This window comes from Alligator sinensis, unplaced genomic scaffold, assembly GCF_000455745.1.
Source record: "Alligator sinensis unplaced genomic scaffold, ASM45574v1 scaffold849_1, whole genome shotgun sequence".
Classification (NCBI taxonomy): Eukaryota; Metazoa; Chordata; order Crocodylia; family Alligatoridae; genus Alligator; species Alligator sinensis.
In genome coordinates, this window is record NW_005842271.1 from 1222259 (window position 1) to 1248220 (window position 25962).

Sequence of the window (25962 nt, forward strand, 5' to 3'; positions counted from 1 at the left end):
TGCGCGGGCGCTAGGCTGCCTCCCTCCAGGCCCACCCACAGAGCAGCACCACGCAGGCGCGGGGCGGGGCGGGGCGAAGAGACGCCCCCCGCGCAAGCCTGCCAGGTGCAGCGTGGCGCAGGCGCACTCCACTTCAATGTGTCACAGCGCCGGCCGCGCGCATGCGCACCAAATCTGGCTTCTGCCGGGCGCCCACGTGGCCCTTGCTGCAGCGCCTCCGCCGGCGGGACGCGGGGACAGGGGTAGGGGCGGGCGTGAGGCGTAGGGCAGGCGCTGCGAGGCTACTTCAGGAAATGGGCGAGCCTGGGAAGGCTGCACCTCGGGGTCGGGATGCGTCTGTCCCTCTGCTTGGAAGCAGGTCTCGCAGGCCGCGCTCCCAGCGGCAGCTGCGGGACAGCTCCGACCCTGCCCGCCCGGGGGAGCCGAGCTCCCTGCCGCCCTCTGTCCGCCACGGGGTTGTGGCTGTGCTTGATGCAGCAGCCACTCAGGCGCCCGGCCCCGCTCGGTGTTTAGGGGATCAGGCTCCAGCAGCAATTCACAGCAGAGCGAGCGGCTCTGCGCAGGGCCCTTGGGCTCCCAGAGCACAGATCATCACTCCTCTGCAATAGAAAAGGACAAACCCGAGGGTGGTTAGCAGGGTGGGTGGTTTATTACTCAGTGCCAGTGATCTGTTGATGTCAGGAAAGGGTTTGGTACAGTATTCACTACACACCAAGCACAGCCTTACTCACAGTGTTGCTAGAGCCAGCGAGGTGGTGAACATCATGCCATGAAGGGCACTCAGGGTCCATTTTCCTTTTTAGCCTGAGCTGGCAGAAGCTAAGGTGCTACACAAATACTCCCGCTGGCCGGTCCTGGAAGGAAGGAGCACCTTCTGCTTCTTTCTTCCAGCTAATTTAGGAACAGCATTCCCCCACTCTGAAGGTTATCTCTAGTTATTAGGCAAAGGGTGGGACCTGTTGGCAGATTGCCTCTAGCATGAAGCAAGAACATGCTGAGATTATTCAGGGCCCTGTGAGGGACATACCAGCTTTCCACCCTACTGGGATCAAGTCTTAGTTTGGTATCTCTGCAATATTAGACTAATAAGCTACCGAAGTTCATCTTGCTGCAGGAGAGTTAAAATGTATCCCAGCCCCATTGCGTGCCTAGGAAAGGTGAATTTATAGTGGCACATCCAGTGCTTGTGATGTCACATTGAAGTGATACAGTTAAATGATGAGCAGCTGTGCCAGGCCCTGTGTTGTACTTGCCTCATTTAAGCGTGCCCATTCCCAACCCAGGCTGGAATGTCATTGGCTCCAAACTCCAGTCCTGGAGTCATGTCAAATAAACCTTTATTTTTCAAGCCATGTGAGATACTTGTCCAACTGGCATTAATAAAACAACAGCTACAGCTGATGTCTTAGGGCAGCAGGAACCATCCTTTTTGGCAGGGGTGCCACAAATAAAGCTCTGCGCCCTTCCCAAGTGCCAGTGCAATCTCCTTCCCCTGTCCAATGTGCTGCTCTGCTTCCTGCCGCCTCCCCAATATGGCAGGACCCACAAAGCCTGTGCCACTTGTGGCACACTTGCTGTAGGTTGGCTACCCCGTGTTAGGGCATTGGCTAAACATTACTCCCATTGAAGTGAATGGCAACACTCATTGACTTCAAAAGGGAACAAGGCTAGAGTAATGCTAACACTTTTGAAAATCCCATCCTTAACCTGATAAACTTTTGTAGGTGACCAAACAGGTTAAAGAACCATTAGAAAAAGATTTTTGGGGAGGACAGTAGAAGCACTGGACTAATACTTTTAAAAATAGCCTCTAATTTTAAGTGCCTCACTTCTGGTGTGTTTAATTTGAGACCAAAGTAATTTCTCAGAAGAGTGGAGCCCCAGTGCTCTACTCGAAGTCAAAGGGAGCTATAAATTTCAGCACCCCTAGAAAATCAGGTCTAAGTATAGGCACTCACAATTCAGTATTTTTAAAAATGTGACTATCATAGGTTTATTCAGGAACAGATCCTTGTACCTTATTGTATGCACAGAAAAGGTGCATGGTTTTGACTAGTGATGTTACTTTGAAAAAACTGACAACTTTGATAGAAAAGTATGACCTGTACACAGGCTTGGACTTACTGATTTCCAATAGCAGCTTTCCACTGACCTCCCTATGAACTTGAGCACTTGCTCCTTTGTTTTACAATCACTGAAAAGGAGATTCTTCTTCAGTTTCACAGTGGACTTGGGAGGATCATTTGGTGGCTGTAGAACCACTTACAAATAAAAAGTGCTAAGTATTATTATGGAGTTGCATATGAGATGCATATTAACAGTGTAAGGCAAGAATGCAATGAGGCTGTGGAGAGAGATGATAATAAGCCATTTTAAAAGGATGGGAAGGACTTACCACTTGGGAGCTTGTATCAGCTGAACTGATATAACTGTTTTGTCTGTCTGCTCCTGTGGAGCTAAACCTTGTACTTTTAACCTGAATGAAACAGATTTAAAGTTACAGCTTTTCAGTCTCCACTCAGAGTGGACAGGAAAAGCAGTTCCAATGTATCAGCTATAAAACACTATAGAGCACTTTTACACGTGCTTTGATGCATTCTGATTAGAACACGTTGAAGCAGACTCAATGCTCCAGTGTGCTGCAGTGTCTCATGTATTCAGTGTACCTGCATTTCAGAATAGTGGCGGGATGCTTTAACTAAAGCTCGCTGAACAAACTTTAGTTAAAGTGCCCCTGCTGCCATTTTGAAATGTGGGACACTGAATACATGAGATGCTGCTGGCACTTTAATTAGAGCAGCTCTTGGTTGCCATTCAGATTAAAAAGCTCACCCCACCCCATAGCATGTGTATAGGTGCCCTATAATTTTACAGATTTTTACCTATTATTCATTTCCTCATGTCCTGAGCTAGGTCATATACAACTGGATGTCACAGTTCAAGACGCTACTCAGCAATAGTTTACAGTGTTTGGTTTGGGGTTTTTTTTATGGTGAACATGCAGTCTTGGAGTTAATATTATGTAAAAATAGGATTTTTATTAGAGAAGCAATGTGCATAGCCAAGTAAATTAAATGAACTGCCCTTTCACCTTTACAGATTTAGGTTCAGATTTTAGAAGTGAAAATGAATTTGTCAGGCCTCTTAGATTCCTCTTTGTATATCATAGGACCACAATATGCTCAGGTACAAATCACAGCTGGCAGTCTCTACCAACATCAGGACTGGAATCACAGTGTCACGGGTGAGAACAAAAATGAGAATGAAGAGCAAACATACACATGCTTGTACTCTGCCTGGCCCAGGCCAGTATCACAAGCCAATTGCTTTTATGAAAACTGAAGTCATTCACAACTTAAAATTAACTATAAATAACCAAGAGACTATTCTAGCTAGTTTTCACTAAACAATGAAACACAGGACTGGCTATTGAGGGTAAGCAAAGCCTGGCTTCTCTAAAGCCACATTCCATCCCCCAGACTTGTAAGTGTGGGTTACAAGTGCTTACACAGCTTCTCTTTCTCTGGTAAATTCAAAGGAAAAGCTCTCCCTTTCCCCTGTGCTAATAAAAGAGACATCAGATCATAATCAGCTGATGAAGTGAGGAGCAGTTTGAGAAATGTGTGTGGTGCCCTCCTATGCTGTTTCTGAGGTGCTCAACTTCGCTTGCTAGTGAGTAGCATAGTGGCAGCAGTTGGTAGTACTAGAGGTGTCCCAGCAGCAAGTCCCAGATCCAGTTTCTTCTAGGAGGCAATATATGTCTTTGCTTCTTCCACTTCCTACTCATGGAGGGAAAGAAGTTCCCCCACTGCCACATCCCTCTGTTTGGGAGAGGAAATACATTGAACATCTCACATGAAATCTCTTGAATTGTCTTCATCTACTGAAATTAAACAGCTTATTTCATAGGTTTGAGAGGAAGAAGGTCTGAGCAGAGGCTCTGGATGTTCCATTTTCATTTCAACAGAGGTTCTCCATTCTACTCAAATCACAATGACAATTTATATAAAAACAGGTGTGACAAGCACCAGGGACTACTGGGCCTGTGCACAGGTCACTTGGTGGGCTATGTCCTGCTTGGGGACATGAATTTTCAAATACTTTTATCATCTTGTTCCTATTCCTTCCCTCTTTCTGCATTCTGTCAGTATGAGGTAGTGTAATCTCATAACATCATACAACATCATGACGTAGTTCTCCAGATTAGACATGTGAGATAAGTCTATTAACATTTTCTCTTATCTGAAATACAAAAAAAAAATAGGGTAGATTTGCGCCTTATAAACTAACCAACATGTGTGTGTGTGTACATGCAATACAAAGTCAATGCACATTGGGTGCTGTTGAGGTTTAACTCTACTGAACATCAGTTGACTCTGTAACAAGATTTGTCTTGATGGTTGGAAAGGAGGGTAGCAAGCAAAAGTACTGATTATGACCAGCAGCTGAAGAAGAGTCTTGGAGCTCGAAGGGCAAAGATCAGTTTCCTAGAGCTGAAGAATTAAGGTTCTAGGAACTGGGTGGGGTATATGAGTTATTCTGCAATTATCTGTTATACACTGATTATTCTTCCCAGTCATTCCCCTGCTCCCTGGATAATTTTTTTTTCTTTCTCCCACTACTGAGTCTTTGTTCTTTCTTCCAAGTGGAGTAGCCTAACAAATCTGAATCCACCACATAAGGTAGCAGACTGGAATAATTAGTACCCTGATACTGTACTTCCACCTCCACATCTCTGTCTGTAGTATGAGCTACCACTACATGCATGTCCCTTCTGATCATGGGCCAAGATCCCAAATGCATTTCTCAGGCCACTCTTAAATTCCATGAAGTTATAAGAAAGTAATACACTGGGAAATCTGAACATAAATTGCTCTGGTTTGTTTTGTAACTATAATAATGTATTACCATCAAAACCTGTTGTGATCTTATCCCTGCAATTTAATATAGGCAGTCCTCGACTTGCTACGTTTCGACTTACAATGTTTTGCACTTACAACGTTTATAAATTGACACCCTGCTTCAACTTTCTGACATTTGTTTTGACTTTGCAATGCTTGATCTGATCCAACACCATGGCAGCAAACAAGTTTGCTGCATCACTCATCTCCCTGGAGAACATCTGTCCAAACTTCCTTGGACACTTTCTTTAAGAAAGCAGACAAGACTCCAGAAAAACCTGCAGCCAAGACTCCTGAGAAGACTCCAGCCAAGAACCCTTCAAAAAGTCCAACCAGGAGCCTTTCAAAAAGTCATAGATTCATAGATTCATAGATGCTAGGGTCGGAAGGGACCTCAATAGATCATCGAGTCCGACCCCCTGCATAGGCAGTAAATCTGCTCTCTGCTAGCTTGTGGCCATTATTTCTTGTAACCCCTGGGGGCGCCTTGGTAAATAAAACCTCACCAATTCCCTTCTGTGCCCCCGTGATGAACTTATAGGCAGCCACAAGGTCGCCTCTCAACCTTCTCTTGCGGAGGCTGAACAGGTCCAGGTGCCCTAGTCTCTCCTCATAGGGCTTGGCCTGCAAGCCTTTAACCATATGAGTGGCCCTTCTCTGGACCCTTTCCAGGTTATCCACATCTCTCCTGAAGTGTGGTGCCCAAAACTGAACGCAGTATTCCAACTGCGGTCTGACCAGCGCCCGATAGAGGGGAAGTATCACCTCCTTGGATCTGTTCATCATGCATCTGCTGATGCACGATAAAGTGCCATTAGCTTTCCTGATGACTTCATCACACTGACGACTCATGTTCATCTTGGAGTCCACAAGGACTCCAAGATCCCTTTCCGCTTCTGTCCCACCAAGCAGGTAATTTCCTAGGCAGTAGGTACGCTGGACATTTTTCCTCCCTAGGTGCAGCACTTTGCATTTCTCCTTGTTGAATTGCATTCTGTTGTTTTCTGACCATTTGTCCAACCTGCCCAGGTCTGCTTGTAGTTGTTCCCTGCCCTCCGGGAAGTCCAACAAAGTCACTTAAAAAAAGTCCTTCCAAATCAATATGATTGCTATTTACAATATAAATACATTCATGTAGCTATATTACTCATCTATAATTGATCGAGTACAAAATTCCAGGGTATTTTTTGTGAAAATAGGGTATCAGGCCTTGGTTCAGGAACCAATCCCCCATTTATAACATTGTTTCTTATGAGAAAATTGGTTCCAAGTTGCAATGTTTCGACTTAAGACACGGGTTTTCAGAAACCAATTGTGTCATAAGTCTGAGGACTGCCTGTAGTTTTTTGTCTAGATGCCCATCACTACAAAAGATTCCCTTGGTGGCAACATCCTCTCAAAATGAAATATTTGATTGCAAACATCATAGTTCACAGACCTATGTCATTACTGGGCAAGATCTATCAAACACTGGTATCGTGTATGCAGTATTAGATATCCCAAGCTGGGATGCTGACACAGTTGTGAGAAGAACCTTTACTGTCCAAATCCTCAACCAACAGCCCATGGTGAGCAACCCGCCCATTCTTCAATGGAAATAACCCAGTTTTGGGGGGGTTACTTTGTCCAGACTCAGATGGTTGCACTGAATCACTGCCTTGCACTTCAACAAAGATTCGATTGCGTATGCCAAAAAGGAATCCATTATTGTTCCTCTCAGAATAGGTGCCCTTATGTTCTCTTTCCATGGAGCAGAGTTGGACCTTGAAAGCCTCCTGGAACCCTCTTCGGAAGTTCTCGTTGAAATACCCATAGATGATTGGGTTGATGCTGCTGTTGAAGAATGCCAGCCAATGGGCAAATGGGAAAATATAAACTGTAATCAGGTTGAGCTGGTACTCTGTTAGGTTTCCATAATCTGTCAGCAGCATTAAAGTCCACAGAGGCAACCAGGAGAGGGTAAAAAACAATGCCACTATGATTAACATGTTGATTATCTTGACTTTCCTCTTGGAGACTCTTCTCCCCTCATTTTCCTCTGACTGGGAGCCCCGGATGGGTGCAGAGGACTTAAAAAGTTTGAAAGCAATCCGGGCATACATGATGACAATTAAGGTGAGTGGAGCCAGGTAAATGTGAGAAAAGAGTACAGTTGTATAGATCTTTCGCATCCCCTTGTCAGGCCATGCCTCCCAGCAGGAGTAGAGTGGGTAGGAGTTGTTGTAAGCATCCACCATGAAGTGATATTCCTCTTTGGTGACAGTCAAGGTGACTGCTGAGGGACACATGATTATTAAAGCCAAGACCCAAATGATTACAATGGTGATCAGGGCTTTCCTCAGGGTGAGTTTCTGTCTAAAGGGGTAAACGATACATCGGAACCTAAAAGAGGAAGAAAAAGAAACAAGCATTGTTTTCACGTTCTCCTGAGGCTCTAACTGCATGTTCCAAGATGCAGTGAGCTTACATTTACAAAGGCCTTTTTAAAAAGAAACTGTCGTTATATACATTTTGTCATGCAGAAGACCCAGTTTTGAGTCCTACCATTTTAATTACTGTGGGCACCAATACATGTGCATCAAGGCTGCTCTGATGTGCTGTAATTACAGCACATTGGAGCAGACTCAATTAATCGAGTCTGCAGATCCAGCATCATGTGTATAGAGTCGAGCAGATCCAGCATCATGTGCATCAGCATCCCCATGCCCTTACCACCATTTTTCAGCTTGGGGATGCTGATACACGTGCACTTTAATTATAGCAGCTCTCGGAGTCATTCTAATTAAAGCCACTTGAAGCCACCCCCATCCTGTCCCCCCCACCTCCCAAAGCATGTGCATAAACACCCTGTGCTTTTAAACAGGGGTCCTGTAACAGGGAATCATGACCCTGTTACTGGAGAGTGGTTTGGCTCCTTTCAGGGCAGAGTCTTTATAGCACAGCCAGCCAGCAGAGCAGGGGTTAAAGGACAGCCCTGTAGTCAGGTCAGCTGTAGTAAGCCCAAGCAGGGCAGAGACAGGGGCTGGGGGCCTGAAGCCTAAAAGGGGTAAGAGCAGGGCTGGGGCCCAGAGGCAAGGCCTAAAACAGTGGGCCTAGGGCAGGATGACCCAGAGTAGAGGGGTGGAAGCGGGGAAGGCTAAAACCCCAACAAAGGAAGGAAGGCTTGAAGTGGCCTGGAGATGTAGGGACAAGTGTCCCACCCAGTTGGTGACTTATAACACCTGCGAGGCATGGGGTGTGGTATAGGGGAGAAATGGAGCCACACAATTAGCACTTAAGGCTTGGATCCCCAACATTAGTGTAAGATCAGGACAGCCTCCCATGCTTTAATAACCATTTACATCAAGGTATGGCAGAAAAAAGGAGGGTGAACTGCCCCGAGAACAGGGTGTAAGGAATTTGCTCAGCCTCCAGGGGCTTCATGGCCACCCCTGGAGATGGCACTCTGTTACAAGTCCATTCATCCTGGAGCAAAAATTATTAAAAAAAAATAGTTGTGCAAAATGAAAATTATTGCAGCACTCATTCTTCTCTTCATCTGGCATTAGCCTGTATTCTGGAACTAAATCATTACATACAACATAATGATTAAAACAGAGATACTCAACTTCTGGCTTGTAGCCAGATCTGGCCCACAGAACCATGTAATCTAGCCTGCAAGGCTCCCCCAGGTCCAAAAATTTGACAGTGAGAGTGGTGGCAGTGTTAATTGCCACTGAGCTGTTTCCAAATTTCTGGGCCTGTAGGGAGCCCTATAGGCTGGACATCATTGCTCTGTATCCTATATTGGCTGCACAGGCCAACACGGGGATCGACACTGGCATGTGGGGCCCAACCCAGCCCATGGTACCAAAAGACTGAGCACCACTGAGTCAGAACTTCAGCAGAGGGATGCTGTAGTGATTGGGTCCTGTAATCAAAGCTGATGTCACACTGCATCTAAATGCACTAAACTAGGAGCATCAAACTCATTTAGCCCCATGGGCCAGATGGGTGCTGTGGGGTTAGTCCATGGGCTAGATTGGAACCACAGACTGGCTTTGTGTTCCAGATCTGGAGTGGGCACTGCATGTAGTGCAATCCTGCTCTGGCTGCCATGGGGCTGTTCTCCTTGGTCCTAAAGCTGCTACTGTGGCGTTGTGCTCCATGGCCCTAGAACCCTGGAGTGGCCACTGCACACAGCACAGTATGCAGAATGGCACATGGGCAGTCTGGGGCTGTGCTGCACCCCACCCAGTGCACCCCACATGCTGCCTGTGGGTCACTCTAAGACCCACAGGCAGTACCAGGGGCCAGATGAAATTACTTTGAGGGCCAAATCATGGGCTCCCCTGCACTACACGGGCCATATATTCAGGTGAGACTGTAAAGAAGACTACAAACTCAAGAAAAAGGTAAAGACATTGTGGCAAAATTAGTTAATACATTAATTATTCAATAAAACCATGAGTTGCTAGGGATTTATCTGTCTCTGTAACATTTACAAGTGCAAACTACTAATGGAATCTCATGACAGCAAAACTGCCATAGGGCAACTCATGTCAAACTAAAGGAAATGACTTTTTAAAGTAAGAAACATTCACATTTCATTTATTTCCAGAGAGAAAGCACTGTACAGTGACATTTTAAATGGCCATTGATGTGTTATGAATCCACATATGGAATAATAAGTGAACTGCCAAGACCCCCTGGGCCACTGCCTACACTCAACAGTGTATTTTCCATTATATGGGTGACTTTGAAACACTAAAATCTCTTTGGGCCTGATGCTCCATTGCCTTGCCTATTTCATGGTCATCCTCAATGATGGAAAATGAGTAGCAAGCACTGATGATTCAGACTTTTTTACTCACACTGGTTTGGGCAGAAGGATGCTGCAGTTATGGGGTAATGCAAAGACAGTCATAGCATAACTATCTCTGCTTTTTCATGCATGTGCTGACTTGGAAAAGGAGAACTGGGAAATTCTTTAACTTTTTTATTTATAAAACGTTTTTAGAAAATGTGGTGACACCACAGAGGAACATCATACCAACAAGAGACCTATGAGGATATCAATTTACTGAAGGCTTTGGAGGAAAAAACAAAAATCCTGGTGATGAGCAGCTGGATTTTCTCACGTTCTATTGAGACAAGTCTCTTCATTAGGAGGGTTGATAGGACACTATTGCATATGTATGTCTAGGATTCAGAAGCCTAAATCTCTTTTCTTTTATTATCTCTGCAGTTCTCTTTCTCCATCATACACATTTTGTATTTTATCTGTTGGACTGCATCAGGTAAGTTTAGGGATTGATGGAGTACAAACAGCACTTAGCCCTTATGTTCTAGAGCAGAGGTTGGCAACCTTTGGCCTGAGGGCAGGATTTGGCCTGCCTAGTGATTTCATCTGGTTCATGAAGGCTTCATATCTGCTGCAAGTCAGAGGCAGGAGAATTCAGTGGTAATTCTGTGGCATTTGAGGGAAACTGTTGCGCACAAGTATTGGCAGTAATTTGACAGGAGAGAAGCAGCAATTGTGGTAGTCAGGTTGGAAGTGCTGGCCTGCCTCAGCCAAAACTGTGCATTTCCGCCCACCACTCCACAAAGGTTGCTGACTCCTTTGGAATACTGAAATGAAGAGTTACCATGTGGTTGCAGTATAGGTCCACCCAATGGGCACCACTGAAAATCAACTGAAATGATTTATGACCATAGTCTATTTGTTGCAGGAAAAGAGCTAGAAAGAGATTACTGATGCCAGCCTACCTTTCCACAGCAATAGCCACCAGCGTGAAAACTGAAGCTGAAACAGACATCCCTTGCACCAGTCCGCTCATTTTACACATGGTGTTGTTAAATGGCCAACCTAAAATGACACAAAGAACATAGTAATTTGTGCATACCATAAACTCCTATACAGAACAATTTACATTTGACTAGGGTTTATATTTGCAGAACCGGTGAAAATAAGCCTCGTGAAAAGGCTGCATGTCTTTTGAGGTTTTGCGAGTTGTCTCGTCTAAATTGCATTGAGCTGATATTTTGCAGAGAGATCATAAATCTAGTCACATATTTTTTGTTTCTTGCAAAAAAAGAAGATACCACATTTTTGCCCAGGGAAAATGAGTGTTACCTAATCCATGTGCCTTACAGAGCCCCCTTGTCTGCCTTTCACTTTCCATACCATCCTTCTGGTTGAGGCCTAGGTAAAACTACAGAACCCACTAATCCCCTCAGGTTGCACCCAGAGATGCAGTTTTTAAATCTATGAGAGATTTTTAGCAATCCTCTAGAGGTGTGTTATAAAGCCTTAAAATACACTAGATTTAAATTTGATTTCTGCTTTCCATCAACAATCTCCTCTAGATGTCCCCATTTACCATGAATGGGTACTAGGGCGGGATCTTGTAGGCTGGCTGTGTATCTGGTTTCTTACTACGGCTAGCATGTCCTTTGGTGATGCAGTGACTTTAAAAAATGTAAATAGATTGCAGTGCAAATCAGTGGGAGGCAAGGATGGTTATGGTCTGTACTTTAACCCGTATGATTCTGAAAAATTGCTAAAGACTGTACTTTGAAGTCATAATGGACAAGCAAACAAAATAAATACCATCCTGTTATCTTTTTAAGATTTATATTGAAGGTTTCCAATACTAATCACCAGATTTGCTTTGGGTACAAAACTATCACCTATTCAGCTAATAGCTCAAGTTAATATTGATTACTATGTGGTTGTGCTCTCAAACAAGAATCTAAAAGTCTGTCTCTAGTTTTCACTTCAAATTTCCTCAATGTGCAAAATATAGCTTTTTCTAACTGGCAGCATGGCAGATTCAACATGGGAGCTGTACAGTAGCATACAGTTGAATCACTCCTGTTGGCCTCTTACCACATTATCGTCAGGGACTTAGTTAAGGGACCCCTGGATGTTTCAGGCATCTGGAGTCTGAACAGGCACTGCCCTTCAGTCCTGGCTCCCTAGGCACACTCCTGAGATTCAGACCTGTCTAGGACCCTCATCTGGGAATATGCAACCAAATGGCATGTACCCAGGTTCCACTACTGACTTTCTCTTCCCCAGAATCTCAGCAAAGGTTTTATGTTTTAACCAATCAGAAGTCACATGGTAAATGAGAGTAAATGGCATATACAGATTCAAATAGTTTTTACAGTTTCTGAACACACCATTGCTTTTACTTAGAGGACAAAGTACAAGTGAACATTTATCATTAAAAAAACAATGACCTTCCTGAATGCACTGCCTCTCGGTTCAGCTAACCCTTCCCTTCACCTGGAGAGGCCCATTCACTTTTAGGAAGGCAAGTTTTCTCTCTGTATCTTCAGGATCCTGCAATAGCTCCACTTATCTTGAGCTAGCGCAGGATGGCTGACAAAAGTGAACAGGTGAATTCCCTGCTCTTTTATAACTTTCCAGTCCTTCTGATGTGAGCAACCTATTCAGGGAATCACTTGATGGATGCCTTAGGGGGGCAGGAAGCTTTGGCAAATGACAAAACCAGTTTTCTTAGAGCAGCAATTCTCAACCTTTTTAGATTATAGGCACTTACTGGAACATGCCAGCTCTTAGATTTTACTCTTCCTTTGACTATGGAAAAATAATACAGATTTTTTTCTGTTTCAAAGAACTCAGAAAGAACAACAGGGCAGAATGTCTGGATCACTACAGATCCTATATGAAATCTCTGGGTTTATCTTGTGAATCATGTTTGCACACATAACAGTGCTAACATTGTGTGGTGCCTCACAGTACCCTTGAAAGGATCCCTGGTTGAGAATCACCATCTTAAAGAGAAACATAATGTCTAGGATGTTTGTATTTGAATAAGAGCCCTCTACCGTAAGAGTGCCAAAAGTCCTTGGATTTTAGCCCATGCTGGAGCTGAAAAGATAACAGCATAGTTAAAATGGAGCTGGCAGCTTTCTAAAGATGTATGCAGAGTTTATCACCTTCCACAGAACTTTTAAGCTGTTCGAACAGATTCCTTGGACATTGTGCTGTCCAAGTCAAGTTGGGCTCTTTCTGGCCCATGCAATATAAGTAATAAAGGTTCTGCAATCAGCACTTAGTTAACAATTCCATATACATTACACAACATTATCCAGTTTATTAAACCTTAGCTACACTTGCTTGGAAGGCTGAGCAGGTGTCAAAAGTAGTAAAATAAAATTTTAGCCATCAAAAAGGTCAGCAGCCACAACTAAACAAACACAGGGAGTAAACTGGTTAGGAAAGATGATGTCTTTATATAGCTGCTTGACAAAGTAAAATTGTGCTTTAATGCAAAGTACATCAATGCAAAGTTATAGCTGCATTTTAATACAAATTTTCAGAAGGACTTTTTTATTCTGAGATGTGGCTGTATAAAAAATGGCAGTTTATGAAAGAGTTCCAATCCTTTCCACATTCAGAGTCAGATAAACTCACCTGAATGACAAACATAATTTTATTGTTTTTCTTCCTGTTAGCATTACAAAGATAATGAACTAATTAATGCTGAGTGAGCTGGACTTTATTTCAGTGTATATGTTATAAACAGATTTGTTTGCAAGGCAACAGGGTTGTACTGGAACAAGTAGGAGTATCATTTGAGTAGAACCGTGTTGCATGAAAGTGAGGGCTTAGTCTGGCCTGCAAGAATCTGTGTTACTGATTACGATGCTGCAAATGGAAAGAACCCAGGTTTATCGTCAAGTCCCAAACCCTATTTGCTGGAGTGGCAAATAGAAAAACATCTTTTCACTTGAGCACATTTGGTAATTGCTGAGAGAAATTCAAGTGCCATTTTTACAGGCTCATTTTTCAAATTAGAACACTACTTTGAGGTATTCATATTAACATCAATTGACCCACACTGAGGAACCTGACTTGATTTAATGGAGTTGTGTTTGCTCACCCCAACATTCACTTAAAAATTGTATATGCATTTAACAGCCTAACTCATATTCAAAATATTGCATATGTTGAATATAAGCAAGGTAATATTCCTCTAAGAACCCAAGCTTTTCCATTCCCTGACTTTTTAATTACGTCAGCTTTATCTTGCAGTAGCATATTTTAATTTCCCATAATAGAGCCAGGTGAGTTTCCAACTTCAATTTCATTTCCTGGGCAAACCAGAGCTGAGAGAGGCCTGTGGTACTAAAGCTGCTTCTTCAGGCCTAATGGAAAGATGATTTCTTGCATTTCCTTTGTAGGAACACTTCAGTGAATTTAAACAGAAGTACCAATGTAAGGCTCTGAAAGAACTCCTCTCCAGCTGTGTGAGGGATGAGGGGCCTGGACACATTACCAAGGATGGGATAGTGCAGATTGGGAAAAACAGAATTTTAGGAATAAGACATGGCAGTTTCCAGTAGTGTGAATTCCAAAGGTTACTCCCAGTTGGCTCGCTCATAAATTGGTACCTGGTTATTCAGGCTGGGGAGTTAGAGATGGCCAGACGTTATGTTACCTGCAGCTTTCCTGACTGTGCCATCAGCAATAGAAATCGGTATGTTTTAATTATGCTAGCCCAACAGGCCATGTAGGCTGAAGCAGACACTTGACCTTGACAAGGATGTTGCGAATATCAAGGGTCAGCACCCAGTTCAGGTTTGCCTATTTTATGCTTTCCAAATTGCTAAGCCTTTTCCTTTAGGGTCTAAACAAATATTGTTGTTTAGCACTTAAAAATTAGGAAAAAAGGTTGATTGTACCTGGTTGGAAAAAATGGAAAGAAGGAGCTCTAAGAACCCTCCAAAACAGGAGGAGGATTAATATTCATTGTCATTATAGCACCCATCTGCACTATAATGTGGTAATCTTGCAAAGTGAGCGGGGGAAGAACAAGGGTATATCGGTTTAAAACATACCCTTGTTTTACTGTTTGCTTTTGCAAACAGGAATAATAGTTCTTCATTACAATTCAAATCCCAGTGGCTCCAACTGAGATCACTGCTTACCTACGGATTTCTGACCTACTACCCAGCTACTTGTTGCCCTAATTACATGCTCTGCTGGGAGTGGTATTGATGGATACTTCTGACATTTGTTGGAAAACATCTAGTACATTTCCGTTTACAACCCACAGCTCTTCATAAGTAGGATTTGCATTCTAACCTTTCTACTGCGCTTATCCTCTTAGTTATGGGGTTAGATGAAATAAAACAAATCACTTGTTACTCAGCGATCATCCATTTTCATTTCAAAGGGGTAGCAACTCTCATGAAGTGTGTTTAGAAACAGTGGACTGCTATTTCTGGGCTGCAGGCGCTAAAATACAGGGAATAACTGATGCAGAAAAGCAGTAGGAAGCCACGACCATGGCATTTATGTCAGGTGCCACACATGTAATAGGTCTTAACCTACACATGTAACAACAACAACACATGTAATAACACCATTAATAGGTCTTAACAAACCACACTAAGTTCCAGGACTTGTGTGATTGTTTCATCGCACGGATACTGTGAAAAATCAGCCCTCCACTACAACACTTTATGCTGAGAACAGGTATGAGGAAGAAGTGGTTTAGGCTATTATTTATTGTTCTAAAATGTTACATGCTGAAGATGTTGTCTTACAAAGATGATATAATTTTTACGATAGTATGGAAAGGACCATGGGATCAAATTCTTGGTATAAGACCTTCAGTAAAGTTGCACCAGGAATGCATTTGGACTGTGTTTTTTATCATACACAGTTTATGAGAAAACAAAAGACAACAATATTCTGATCTTTAGAAAATGTCATTCTTTATCACCTACCATCTCTCTCCTTTGCCCTTCATTCTCCTCAGGCACATCACTGAAATTGCTAAACAAAATCCAGTAATCCTAACTACAACAACAGCAACCCCATCTTCCCTCTCTGATTCATCTGTCAGACTGATGACCCAACTGTCTAGACAAATGTCTGGATTTCTTCTCTTCTCATTCCATCACAGGGCCTCTCCAGTCTGGCTTCCAGTCTGCTGACTCTGTAGTTGTTAAACTCTCTCATAACTTCTTTGCCACACCACAGTACAGAACCAGTGGTCCATCCTCATCCTCCTTGATCCATCAGCTACCTTCAATTTAATTGGTCATGTCCCTCTTAAAATATTCCCCTTCCTTGGCTTCCATGACCCTAATTTATCTCCTACCCAGGAGTGAATTTGGGAGGAGAGGGTACAGTGGTGTAGATGCTCCCTGCTTTGGCTATGCACCGTATGCCCAGCAAGCTCTCTAAGCTTACCAGTTGACCAGCATGAGCTCCTGCCAAAACTACTGCTTTTGCATTGCTCTGGAGCCCAGGTGGTGAGTGCTGCTGTCATTTACATCCCTTTTTCACTTTCTACTAAATTCAGGGAAGAGGTACGGAGGTGAAGAGTGGTAGTGCTCATGTCCTGAGCTCTGGAGCTATGGAAAAGCAGTGGCTCTAGCAAGAACCTTCATCAACCAGCTGGTGAACTTAGAGAGCTCCAGTAGGTGCCTGCACTGACCAGTCATAAGCTCAAAGAGCTCAGTGTGAATGAACTGCACCACCATAGGGGGTCTGGCCACTCACCCATCAGGCCTCTCCCAGATCTGCCCATGTCTTTATCTCTCTTCCCCTCCTATTTCCTGGGGGTGGGGGGTTGGGGTTGAGGACACTTCTTTGATCCTTTTTTTTTTCCTTTACACCTTAGATTTGAGTAATGTCACTTGCACAAATTTAGGCACTATATCTTTGTGGATGACTCACAGATCTACCTCTCTACTGCTGACTTGTCTCCTTGCCTCCTTTTCATAGATTTCATAGACATTCGGGCTCGAAGGGACCCCAGAGGATCATCTAGTCCAGCACCCCGCCCAGGGGCAGGAAGTCAGCAGGGATCATAGGATCCCAGCAAGATAAACATCCAAAAGTGTCTTGAAGGCGTTTAAAGTGGGTGCTTGAACCACCTCTGGCGTCAGTCTAGTCCAAACCTTGGGGGCTTGGACACTAAAGAAGTTCTTCCTTATATCCAGCCTGAAACAGTCACAGAGGAGTTTGTGACCATTCGATCTTGTCATCATTTGGAGCACTCTGGTGAACAGATGTTCCCCCAGATCCTGGTGAACACCCCTAATAAACTTATAGGTGGCCACCAGACCGCCCCTGAGCCTGCGCTTTTCCAGGCTGAAGAGTCCCATGGCTCTCAGCCTCTCATCATAAGGTTTGTTATCCTGACCTCTGATCATGTGTGTGGCTCTCCTCTGAAACCTCTCAAGCTTCTCCACATTCTTTTTGAATTGTGGAGCCCAAAACTGGATGCAGTACTCCAGCTGTGGCCTCACCAAGGCTGAGTACAATGGGAGAATGACGTCCTGGGATTTGCTTGAGAAGCATCTATGGATGCCAGCCAGTGTTTTGCTTGCCTTACTAGCTGCAGAATCACATTGAAGGCTTATGTTCATGTTGTGGTCAATCATGACCCCCAAGTCCCTTTCATCTGTAGTGATAACCAGTGTAGCAGTGCCGAGCCTATAAGTATGCTGCAGGTTTTTCATCCCAAGGTGAAGAACCTTGCATTTTTCAGTGTTAAACACCATCAGGTTCTCATCCACCCTTTTCATGATCCTGTCAAGAGCTGCCTGGATCACCCTCCTGTCCTGAGGTGTGGATGCTTTACCCTAGAGTTTTGCCAAAAGTAGAATCTTGGCTATGCTCTCTGACATCTCCTGGTGGATATTGAACGATCAATTCAAGTTTAACGCAGTTAAAAGAACTCTTCATAGTTTTCCCCCAAATTCCCTTTACCTCCTTTCTGAATCACTTGGGACAATATGACTATTTTTGCTATCACTTAGACCTATCACCTGGGCATCATCTTTGACTTGGACCTCTCTTACATCCTCATGTCCAAGTTATCTGAATCTTGCTGATTTTTTTCTATAGATAGTAAGAACTCTACAACATTTGTATCCATCAGCACAGCTAAAACTCTCATCCAGGCTCTCATCATCTTGCAACCTTATTATTATAGGAGCATTTTCTCTGACATTGACCAATGTAGCTTCTCATCTCCCGTCTCGTATCCATTCAGAATGCTGTTGCAAAGATCGTTTTCTGAGCCTGTTACTTGGACTGTACCAATCTCCCTTTGACTCCCTCCACTGTCTCTCCCTTCTCTGTTACATCCAATGTAATTTGATGTCAAGGTCTTTCCTGACTATTATTTCTCATTCACCGTTGAAACATCAACTCCTACCGCCCATAGGTCAGTGATGTCAGTCTCTATCACCTACTCATTACATTTCCAAACAAGGACTTTTGTCCTTTCTCCCATGCTGCTCCTCATGCTTGGAATGAGTTCCCTGAAAACATCTTCAAAGCTACCACATTACCTTCTTTCAAATCCCCCCTTTAAATTCACCTTGGCTGTTATGCTTACTAAAAGCTTGACAACAGATCCCTGATGTTCTGACACTACAGCCAATCTCACTAACCAGTACTGTCTGATGGTTTCCTGGTACTCTCTCCTACACTTGTCTGTATCCCTTATTTTATCTTACCTTATGACTGGGTTGTAAGCTCTTTGGGCCAAGGATTGTTTTTGTTTCCTCTGTTCATACCACATGCAGCACAAAGGGCCTAAAAGGGTCTAGCCCAATACTAGGACTTCTAGGCATTACTGTAATGGAAATGGTAAAGGAGAGGAAGAAAAAACCCTAAATATTGAAATCATAAAAATCCAGAAGAGATGGAGAAAATGCTAATGTTCTGTCCTCATCTAGGCAAAGGAGCTGCTCAGAATCATTAAATAAAAGAACAGATTGCTGCAGCTTATTTTAATTCCTTGCTAGTCTCAAGCAAAAAATTGCATCTCCCATTCTTGTGCCATGACATCCTAAAAATCAAGCCAGGTTTTCTTTGGAGTTTAAACTGATCAGAGACATCATAAATGTGCATATAGTGAAGGGATGGGTGTGGGGGGAGGGAGAGGTAGATCATAGAAAAGTAGGGCTGGAAGGGATTTCATGAGCCTATCTATTCCAGCCCCTTGTTCGAGGCAGAATCATCCCTTACTAAACCATCTTGGCCAAGTGTCTGTCCAACCTGTTCTTGAAAATGTTCAGGGATGGAGATTCCACAGCTTCTCTAGGTAGCCTGTTTCAGTGCTTGACCACCCTCATAAAGTTCCTCCTAATCTCCAACCTAAATTTCCCTGATGCAGTTTGAGGTCATTGCTCCTTGTGAGGAGTTGGTGTACGGCCACACAAGTATATAGACAGACAGGCAGATATGAAACAATATATTTAGCAATATAGAACAGTTCTGTAGTAGGGCCATGCGAAATTTCACCGGGTGTTTTGTTTTGAAGCTGTTTCGAGCTCAAAAAGCAAAATCGAAATGAAACAAAAGGCTTTAAAACAGCTTCAAAACGAAATGAGGGCACTCAAAACATTTTGAAACTTTCTAAATGTTTTGAGTTTTGAAGCTGGGCTTACTTGACTTCAGCACTGGTCCCAGGCGGCAGCAGTAGCCTCTTGTCATCTGGCATGCAGATCCAGGGGCTTGCACCCCCAGGAGGGCTAGAGGGCTGTGCCGGACTCGTAGGGGTGTGAGCCCCCTGATCTGTGTGCTGGATGAGAGGAAGCTGCCGCTGCTGCCTGGGACAGTGCTTCGAAACTAAACGAAACAACAAAATGAAACACTGTCCCTTCAAAATGGCAAAACAGACGTCGAAACGAAACAATGGTGTTTTGCACAGCCGTGTTCTGTAGCTATATGGGTTTAATGTAGACTGTGACTGGCTTATTATTAGTAGTTTGTGTTTTCCCTGTGCTACAGCCACTAGAGGGCAATAGTGTACCTGAAGGTGGTGGCTGTGGTTGTGGAGAAAGTAGTGGACATGATGTACCTTGACTTTAGCAAGGCTTTTGATAATGGTCTCTGGCCGTTTGTAGACGACACTTTAAAGAGGTTTTAAAGCAGGTTAAATGCCTTTTGCACCACTTTAATGGTGTTGCTGTTTGCACGAGTTTGCAAATTCGGCGGCGTAATGCATGTTAATTCCAGCCGCTGTAGCCCATTTGGCAGTGTAATGCACCTTAAATGACTTTGGGGCACTGCAAAGTAAAATGACACTGAGGAGTTTTAATTTTCTACTCTACAGCCGCGGAGGGAAGCACCAGGTTCCATGCAGCTCAGGGTGTCTGCGACAGACCATACAGGCAGCAGCCCAAAAAGGCAGGCTCCACAGGAGGGAAAAAAAAAAAAAAAAGGGGCAAGCCTGTTTTTCCTCCCCTCCCCCCGGGGCCCGCCCGCCTGGGCTGGGCAGGGGCCTGGGCCTTCCCTCTGTGGCTGTGGTCCCCCCCGGGACTGCCTGAGCTGGTGCTTGCAGGCAGGTGCTGCCTGGAGGGATGCTGCTGTGGAGGGAAGCACACATCTGGAGTACTGTGTCCAGATTTCAGGCCCCCACTACAGAAAGGATGCGGGCTAGCTGGAGGGAGTCCAGTGGAGGGCAACAAAAATAGTTAGGGGGATGGACCACATGATGTCTGAGGAGAACCTGAGGGAACTGGGCCTCTTTAGTCTGCAGAAGAGAAGACTGAGAGGAGATGTAACAGCAGCCTTCAGCTACCTGAAGGGTGGTTCCAAAGAGGCTGGAGCTTGACTGTTTTCAGTGGCAGCAGATGATAGAACAAGAAGCAATTGTCTCAAGTTGCAGCAATGGAAGTTTAGGTTAGGTATTAGGAAAAAATTCTCACTAGGAGGGTGGTGAATCACTGGAACAGGTTACCTTGGAGGTTTTTAAGGGACAAAGCCCTGGCTGAGATGATCATGTTGGGGATGGTCCTGCTTTGTGTCATTGCTGCTCAGAGTACGAAACTGCCCTGCTAAGTCTCTGTTATTGGGAGGCAACATCTAACATGCTTGACAAAGTCTGGCATTCCATGAGTGGTGGTGATACCTGCATACACTAGCTATGACACTGTAGACAATCTCCAGTAGTTTAGGGAGGTAGAAAGTGGGAACAGGATCCACATTTCCAGCTATATATTCCAGGGCACTAAACACTAAATTGTCACTAGGGATGCTGATGCTTAATATTTGGTATGAGATTTTCTATTAGAATATTCTCTGTTGTCCTTTTAAACTGGAATTGCAGCAGGCTACTGAGTGTGTTTCCTGTTCATTCTATTAAATGAATACTAGCATACTTGGTAGTCAAACTATTTCAGTGCAAGTTTCCCATCTTAATAAGATCCAGACTTTGTGTCTGGAGATGGTGTGGATGGCAGAGTGAGCAGAGATGTGCAAGATGATATCACATGACAAAAAGGAAATTACATATTGTATGAAAGCCAAGAGAAAAAAAATACTTGATAAAATACTTGCTATCTTTTCCTAGACATAGAGATTCCAATATTTATGTTCAGGGGCACTCTGAAGAGTGGTTCTGTGAAAGTGATATGAGAATAAGATGCTTCTTTTAATTGGCAGGAGTGAAAACACTTGGTGTCTGAAAAAATCAAGCTGAGATCCTTCTGCTCTTCACATTATTAGAAATAAAGATTTCTAGACCTGACCAGCACTGCTGCTGATGAGCAGAAGCATGAAAGAGTAAAGAGGCTTCTTCACCTCCTTGCCTAACTTGTATCAAGACAAAGCAAAATAGCAGCCACTGAGCTTGAGGAATAATTCCTCTACAACAGCGGGGGCAGGCATGCCACAAATTAAGCCCCATGCCTTGTACACCTGCCATTTTGATTCCCTTCCTCTGCCCGATAGCAGAAAGCAGAGCAGTGTGTCTGCTACACACAGGTAGCCCATGCTATTTGCTGTGTGTGTCCCACAGGTTGGCCACCTGTGCTCCAGTGGCTCACAAAGCAGAATAGACTAGGTGGAGCCATGACTAACTCCAGGAGCCCCTTTGGGGTGGTGCTGTTCTGCACAGTGTAACCTTCTGCAGTCAGAACTGTGTATTTTGTTGATGATGCCATGTGAGCAGCATAACAGAATATAGACCATCCTTATTTAGCTGTACTTGCTTTGCAGTACTAGCTGGAGTAAAAGGCTTGGCTTGACAGGAAGGTTGCAAGGAGATGTCACCCCGTGACACCATAAAAGTGTTTTTACAACTTGTTTTTACAGGTACAAGTTGTGAGTGAACAGACGTCCTTGCCTCTTGTTGTGCTCCTAGTGCCCAGAAATATTTGTATGATGATACCTGTCCACACTTTGTTGGTCCTTATCCCTGAGGATGTCTCTTCACTTATGGTGTGATTCCTGCAGTCTAGGGCTGCCTGCACTCTCCAGCCACCCTGGGCAGGTGATTCCCTTGGGGTCCCTTGTCCTGTGGCATGAATTCCTGGGACACGCACCTGTAAGCGCTGAGCAGGAAACCCTGTGGGAACCCCTGAGCAGGAAACCCTGAGCAGACACTCCTGGTCATTCCACAGGATTGGGCCTCTGAAGCCTGCGTGACTGACAAGCGGAACATGGGCCCCGGGTAATGTCTGTACCTGCCAACCAACTGGATCAGCTGAGCCAGGGCACATTTTGGCACAGGTGATTCCATGACAAAAACAATGTCTGTTTGTAGATTAGGAAAGCGCGTTCTGTGAGCTGGGATGATTCATGGAAGGGGCTGAAAAAAGAGAAAGTGCTGTTTCTACATAAGCAGTCACTTTTCTAATCAAAGCAGCACTTTGAGATAAGAAAAATAAGTGGTTTACACTTTCTTCACTTCTCCATCAAACATTGCTGCATCGCTGTAAAGCTTGTTTTCTTTTTTACCAGAGGAGAAGCCACTAGAAAGAAAAAAGGGAGTGTCAAAGGAGCATCCAAGTAACAAAAAGGGACAGGGCAGCAGTCAGGATGATCAGAAAGGAGGCAGATTGCTCCTAGGAGGCTGGAGAAGACTCCAAAAGCTGGGAAGAATTGCTGAGAGGCCCTGGTTGAAGGAGAGTGCAAACCAGAGGAGGATCTGAGAAGTATAGGAAATACAGGAAAGTACAGGCTTCAGTCAAAGATGTTGGACAGGGGTCAAAAGAGCAACAGCAAGAGGGATGGGAGAAGCAGAGAATATTTTGTCTGTTTTGGCCCAAGATGGTGATCTAGCTTCATGATTGGTCATCTTCCCTGTTTGCTATGATTGTTTCTATGCATGGGGTTCCCAACATTTCTGGTAACTGTGAGATCAGTGTGAAGGTATCCAGCTAGACTTGCCTCTCCTTACCCATGTTGCACAAAAGCTTCTACATCTTTAAATGAGTTAGTGTTTAAGGTGCCACCCTGCTCCCTGCCTGCTTTGCATTGTTAGAAATGAGAGTTCAGTCTCCAGCCCACAGCTAGATCCAGCCTTGAAGCCATGTCATATGGCTCCTGGAGCGCCTCATGGCTCAGAAATTGAGAGGCAGGGGAGCACAACAACATTAATTGCTTGTGCTCCCCTGCAACCAAATTTCCCAACCCAAGGAAAGCTCTGTGGGCTGGATAATGTGGCTTTGCATGCTAGATCATACCATTGCTCGGCTGTATCCAGGCTGGCATGGGGTCAGATCCAGTGTATGGGTCAGGCTGGTGCAGGGTTGGCTCCAGCATGTGGGATCACATTGTGGACCAACCCACACAGGTTCCAGTCCCAGGACTGACTCTGCTCTACACATCCAGCCTGTGGGGTAGACCAACTGATCTAAGCCTATGTCATCTCATCCAGTGACTCCAGTGCATTCAACTTGTTACTTTGATCAGATCTCCCTGCTGCAGAAGAATGCAATTATGCAGAGCTTGCTTATATTTTGCCATAAACAGTGACTGTAGGAAAAAGAGTCTTGAATAATGTAAAATGTTAAAGGAACTGGAGAAGAAACAAACAGCTGGGTGCACTGAGAAAGAAACCAGATGAAATTAAAAGCAATAACACTGATAAATTCACCAAATAAATTAAAGAGCTTTTTCCCCCATGTCACCATGGTACATGGGAAAGAGGGATTTTGTAACTACATAAATTGAGAACATTTTGGCTTCTTGCTATGTTCATTTCAGACATCTCATCACATGATTTGCCCTTTAAAAATCTTGTAGTGTGTAAAGGAAGAAAAGCAAATTGCTTTCTTTTTTTTCCCCAAGCAAATTACATCGGCTTCAGACACACAGGGGGCTAACACAGCATGCAAAGCTGAACCCATGAAAAAGATCAAAGAGGGAAGGAGATGAATTGTACTAATAACTGTTTTCTGTCAATAGGACTGCCTGGGATTTGTGATTTAATAGCACTCATTGTTCAAGGTTGCAACCTGATGCAGGTCACTGGATGGCGTCTTCCCTTCTAAATTGAATGACATTATTTTTCCCCTCTTGCCACAGGTAGAACCTGGACATGAGGAAATTAGGGTTCTTCCTCAGGAGCAGAGGCTCTATAATATGGGAAGTCCAGGAGCCAGAGCCCGGGGTCAGAGTACCGGATATCAATCTGAGTCTGAAGTATTACACTGGGGGGTCAAGATGGTTCTGTGGTCAAGGCCAGGCCAGAGGTCAGGAGCTAGGGTAGGCAGGAATGAGGTACTGGGGTCTAGCGTGGAACAAGGACGGAACATGGCTGGAAGGTCCCATATAACCAAGCTACCAACACTGTTACCAGGACAAGGCCCCAGGGCAAATGGTAGGGTTTTTATAGCCCTCCCATCAAGGGCTTGTGCCTGCCATTGGCTCCCCTGGGTCACATGGTTCTCCAGGCCAAACTGCACAGAAAGGCCAAGGCTGGGCTAAGTCCAGTACCCAGTCTGCTATTTGGTGGCACTATATCCCAGGCCTCCACTCGTAAACTCAGAAGACCTGGGCTCAAGCACCAGGGAAGCTGATGCCTGCTGTTATTGTAAATTTGCCGAGGTTGCCAAGGGAACCTTTCTAATTCTTATAGGAGTGGTGCTCAACCTTCTGGACCCATTGGCTGCATGAGTGGTGCAGGGCTGGTCCACAGGCCAGATCCCGTGGGCAAGGTCAGTTTGCAGGCTGGACCCAACATATAATTGGTATGCAGGGTTGGTCCATGAGCTCAATCCAGCACCCTGGCATGCCTCTGCAAGCCAGATTGGGCTGTGGACCTACTTCATGCACCAAACTGACCCACACACCAGATCTGATCATGGCCCAATCCCATGTCAACATAATCCAGCACATGGGGCCACATCATCCAGCCCAGGAGCTAGAGGTTGATCACCACTGTTACTGCATGAGGAAGAAAATACTGGGAAGTTGGCAAACACTAACTGCTTAAGACCAGACCCAATGGATCTGACAGACTAGTTGCCTAACCCCAAGATTCAGGGGGAAATCACACTTGGCAATTTATCAGCCCCTTAGAATAGCTCTCCCTCAGGTATCAAAACACCACTAGCTGGTGCTGTGACTGACACATAAATTGAAAAGCTGCTGTAACTGGAAATAAATTGGCCCAGTCTTGATGAGGTGACTGACAGGTATGAGGGTAAGAGTGTGAGGAAGAGGAATCAAAGAGAAGATTGGAGTGCTCATCTGGCCTTTGGTTCGTATAAAATCCACTGCATGATACTACTAATGACCTTGCCAATAGTATTCCATATTCAGCAAAGCTTTACAGCAATCTTTCTAAGTACAGGTACACACTGAATAATAATAGCTTTTGGCTTATCATCATCTCCTGGAAGTCAGCAATATATGCACAGTGAGGAGTGACAAGTTACGAAATAACAATAATAAAATACAAAGAGAAAATACCAGCACTTCCCAAAAGAACTTCCTGTGAGAAAGAATACCCTCATTGGCAAGCAAAGCCTGCTCTTGAAGCTCCTGTTGTTGTGTCCTCTTATTAATTGATACAATTCAGCCTCTTGTGTGGAAAGTATAAATCTGCCCCGATCCTCTGCATTATTGGCATGGTTTGTTTAATGCCAGATATTAACTTTCTTTCTTTTGATCTCTAAGCAACAAAGTGTCAGATTATCTGAATGGCTATTGGTTGGCTTCATTGATTTGCATTCCCTAATAAATAGATAAAATCAGAAGGGAATTTTGGCCCCTCTCTGTGATGCTCTGGGGAGGTGATATTTCAGGAAGGCTTAAAATGTTTCTAAATCTTTCTTTCCC

The 25962-nt window shown here is 44.3% G+C and overlaps 1 protein-coding gene across 1 annotated transcript in view; it reads right to left on the reverse strand.

Moving 5' to 3' along the window:
- Positions 1-6351: 6351 nt before the first annotated feature.
- Positions 6352-25962, reverse strand: part of NPFFR1 (neuropeptide FF receptor 1) — a 32237-nt gene continuing 12626 nt past the window's right edge. The window contains exons 3-4 of the mRNA XM_006027899.2: positions 10650-10749; positions 6352-7283 (exon numbers count right to left, since the gene is read on the reverse strand). Coding sequence (XP_006027961.1) covers positions 6392-7283; positions 10650-10749 — 992 coding nt within the window. The 3' untranslated portion in view covers positions 6352-6391. The remainder of the gene's footprint in view (positions 7284-10649; positions 10750-25962) is intronic.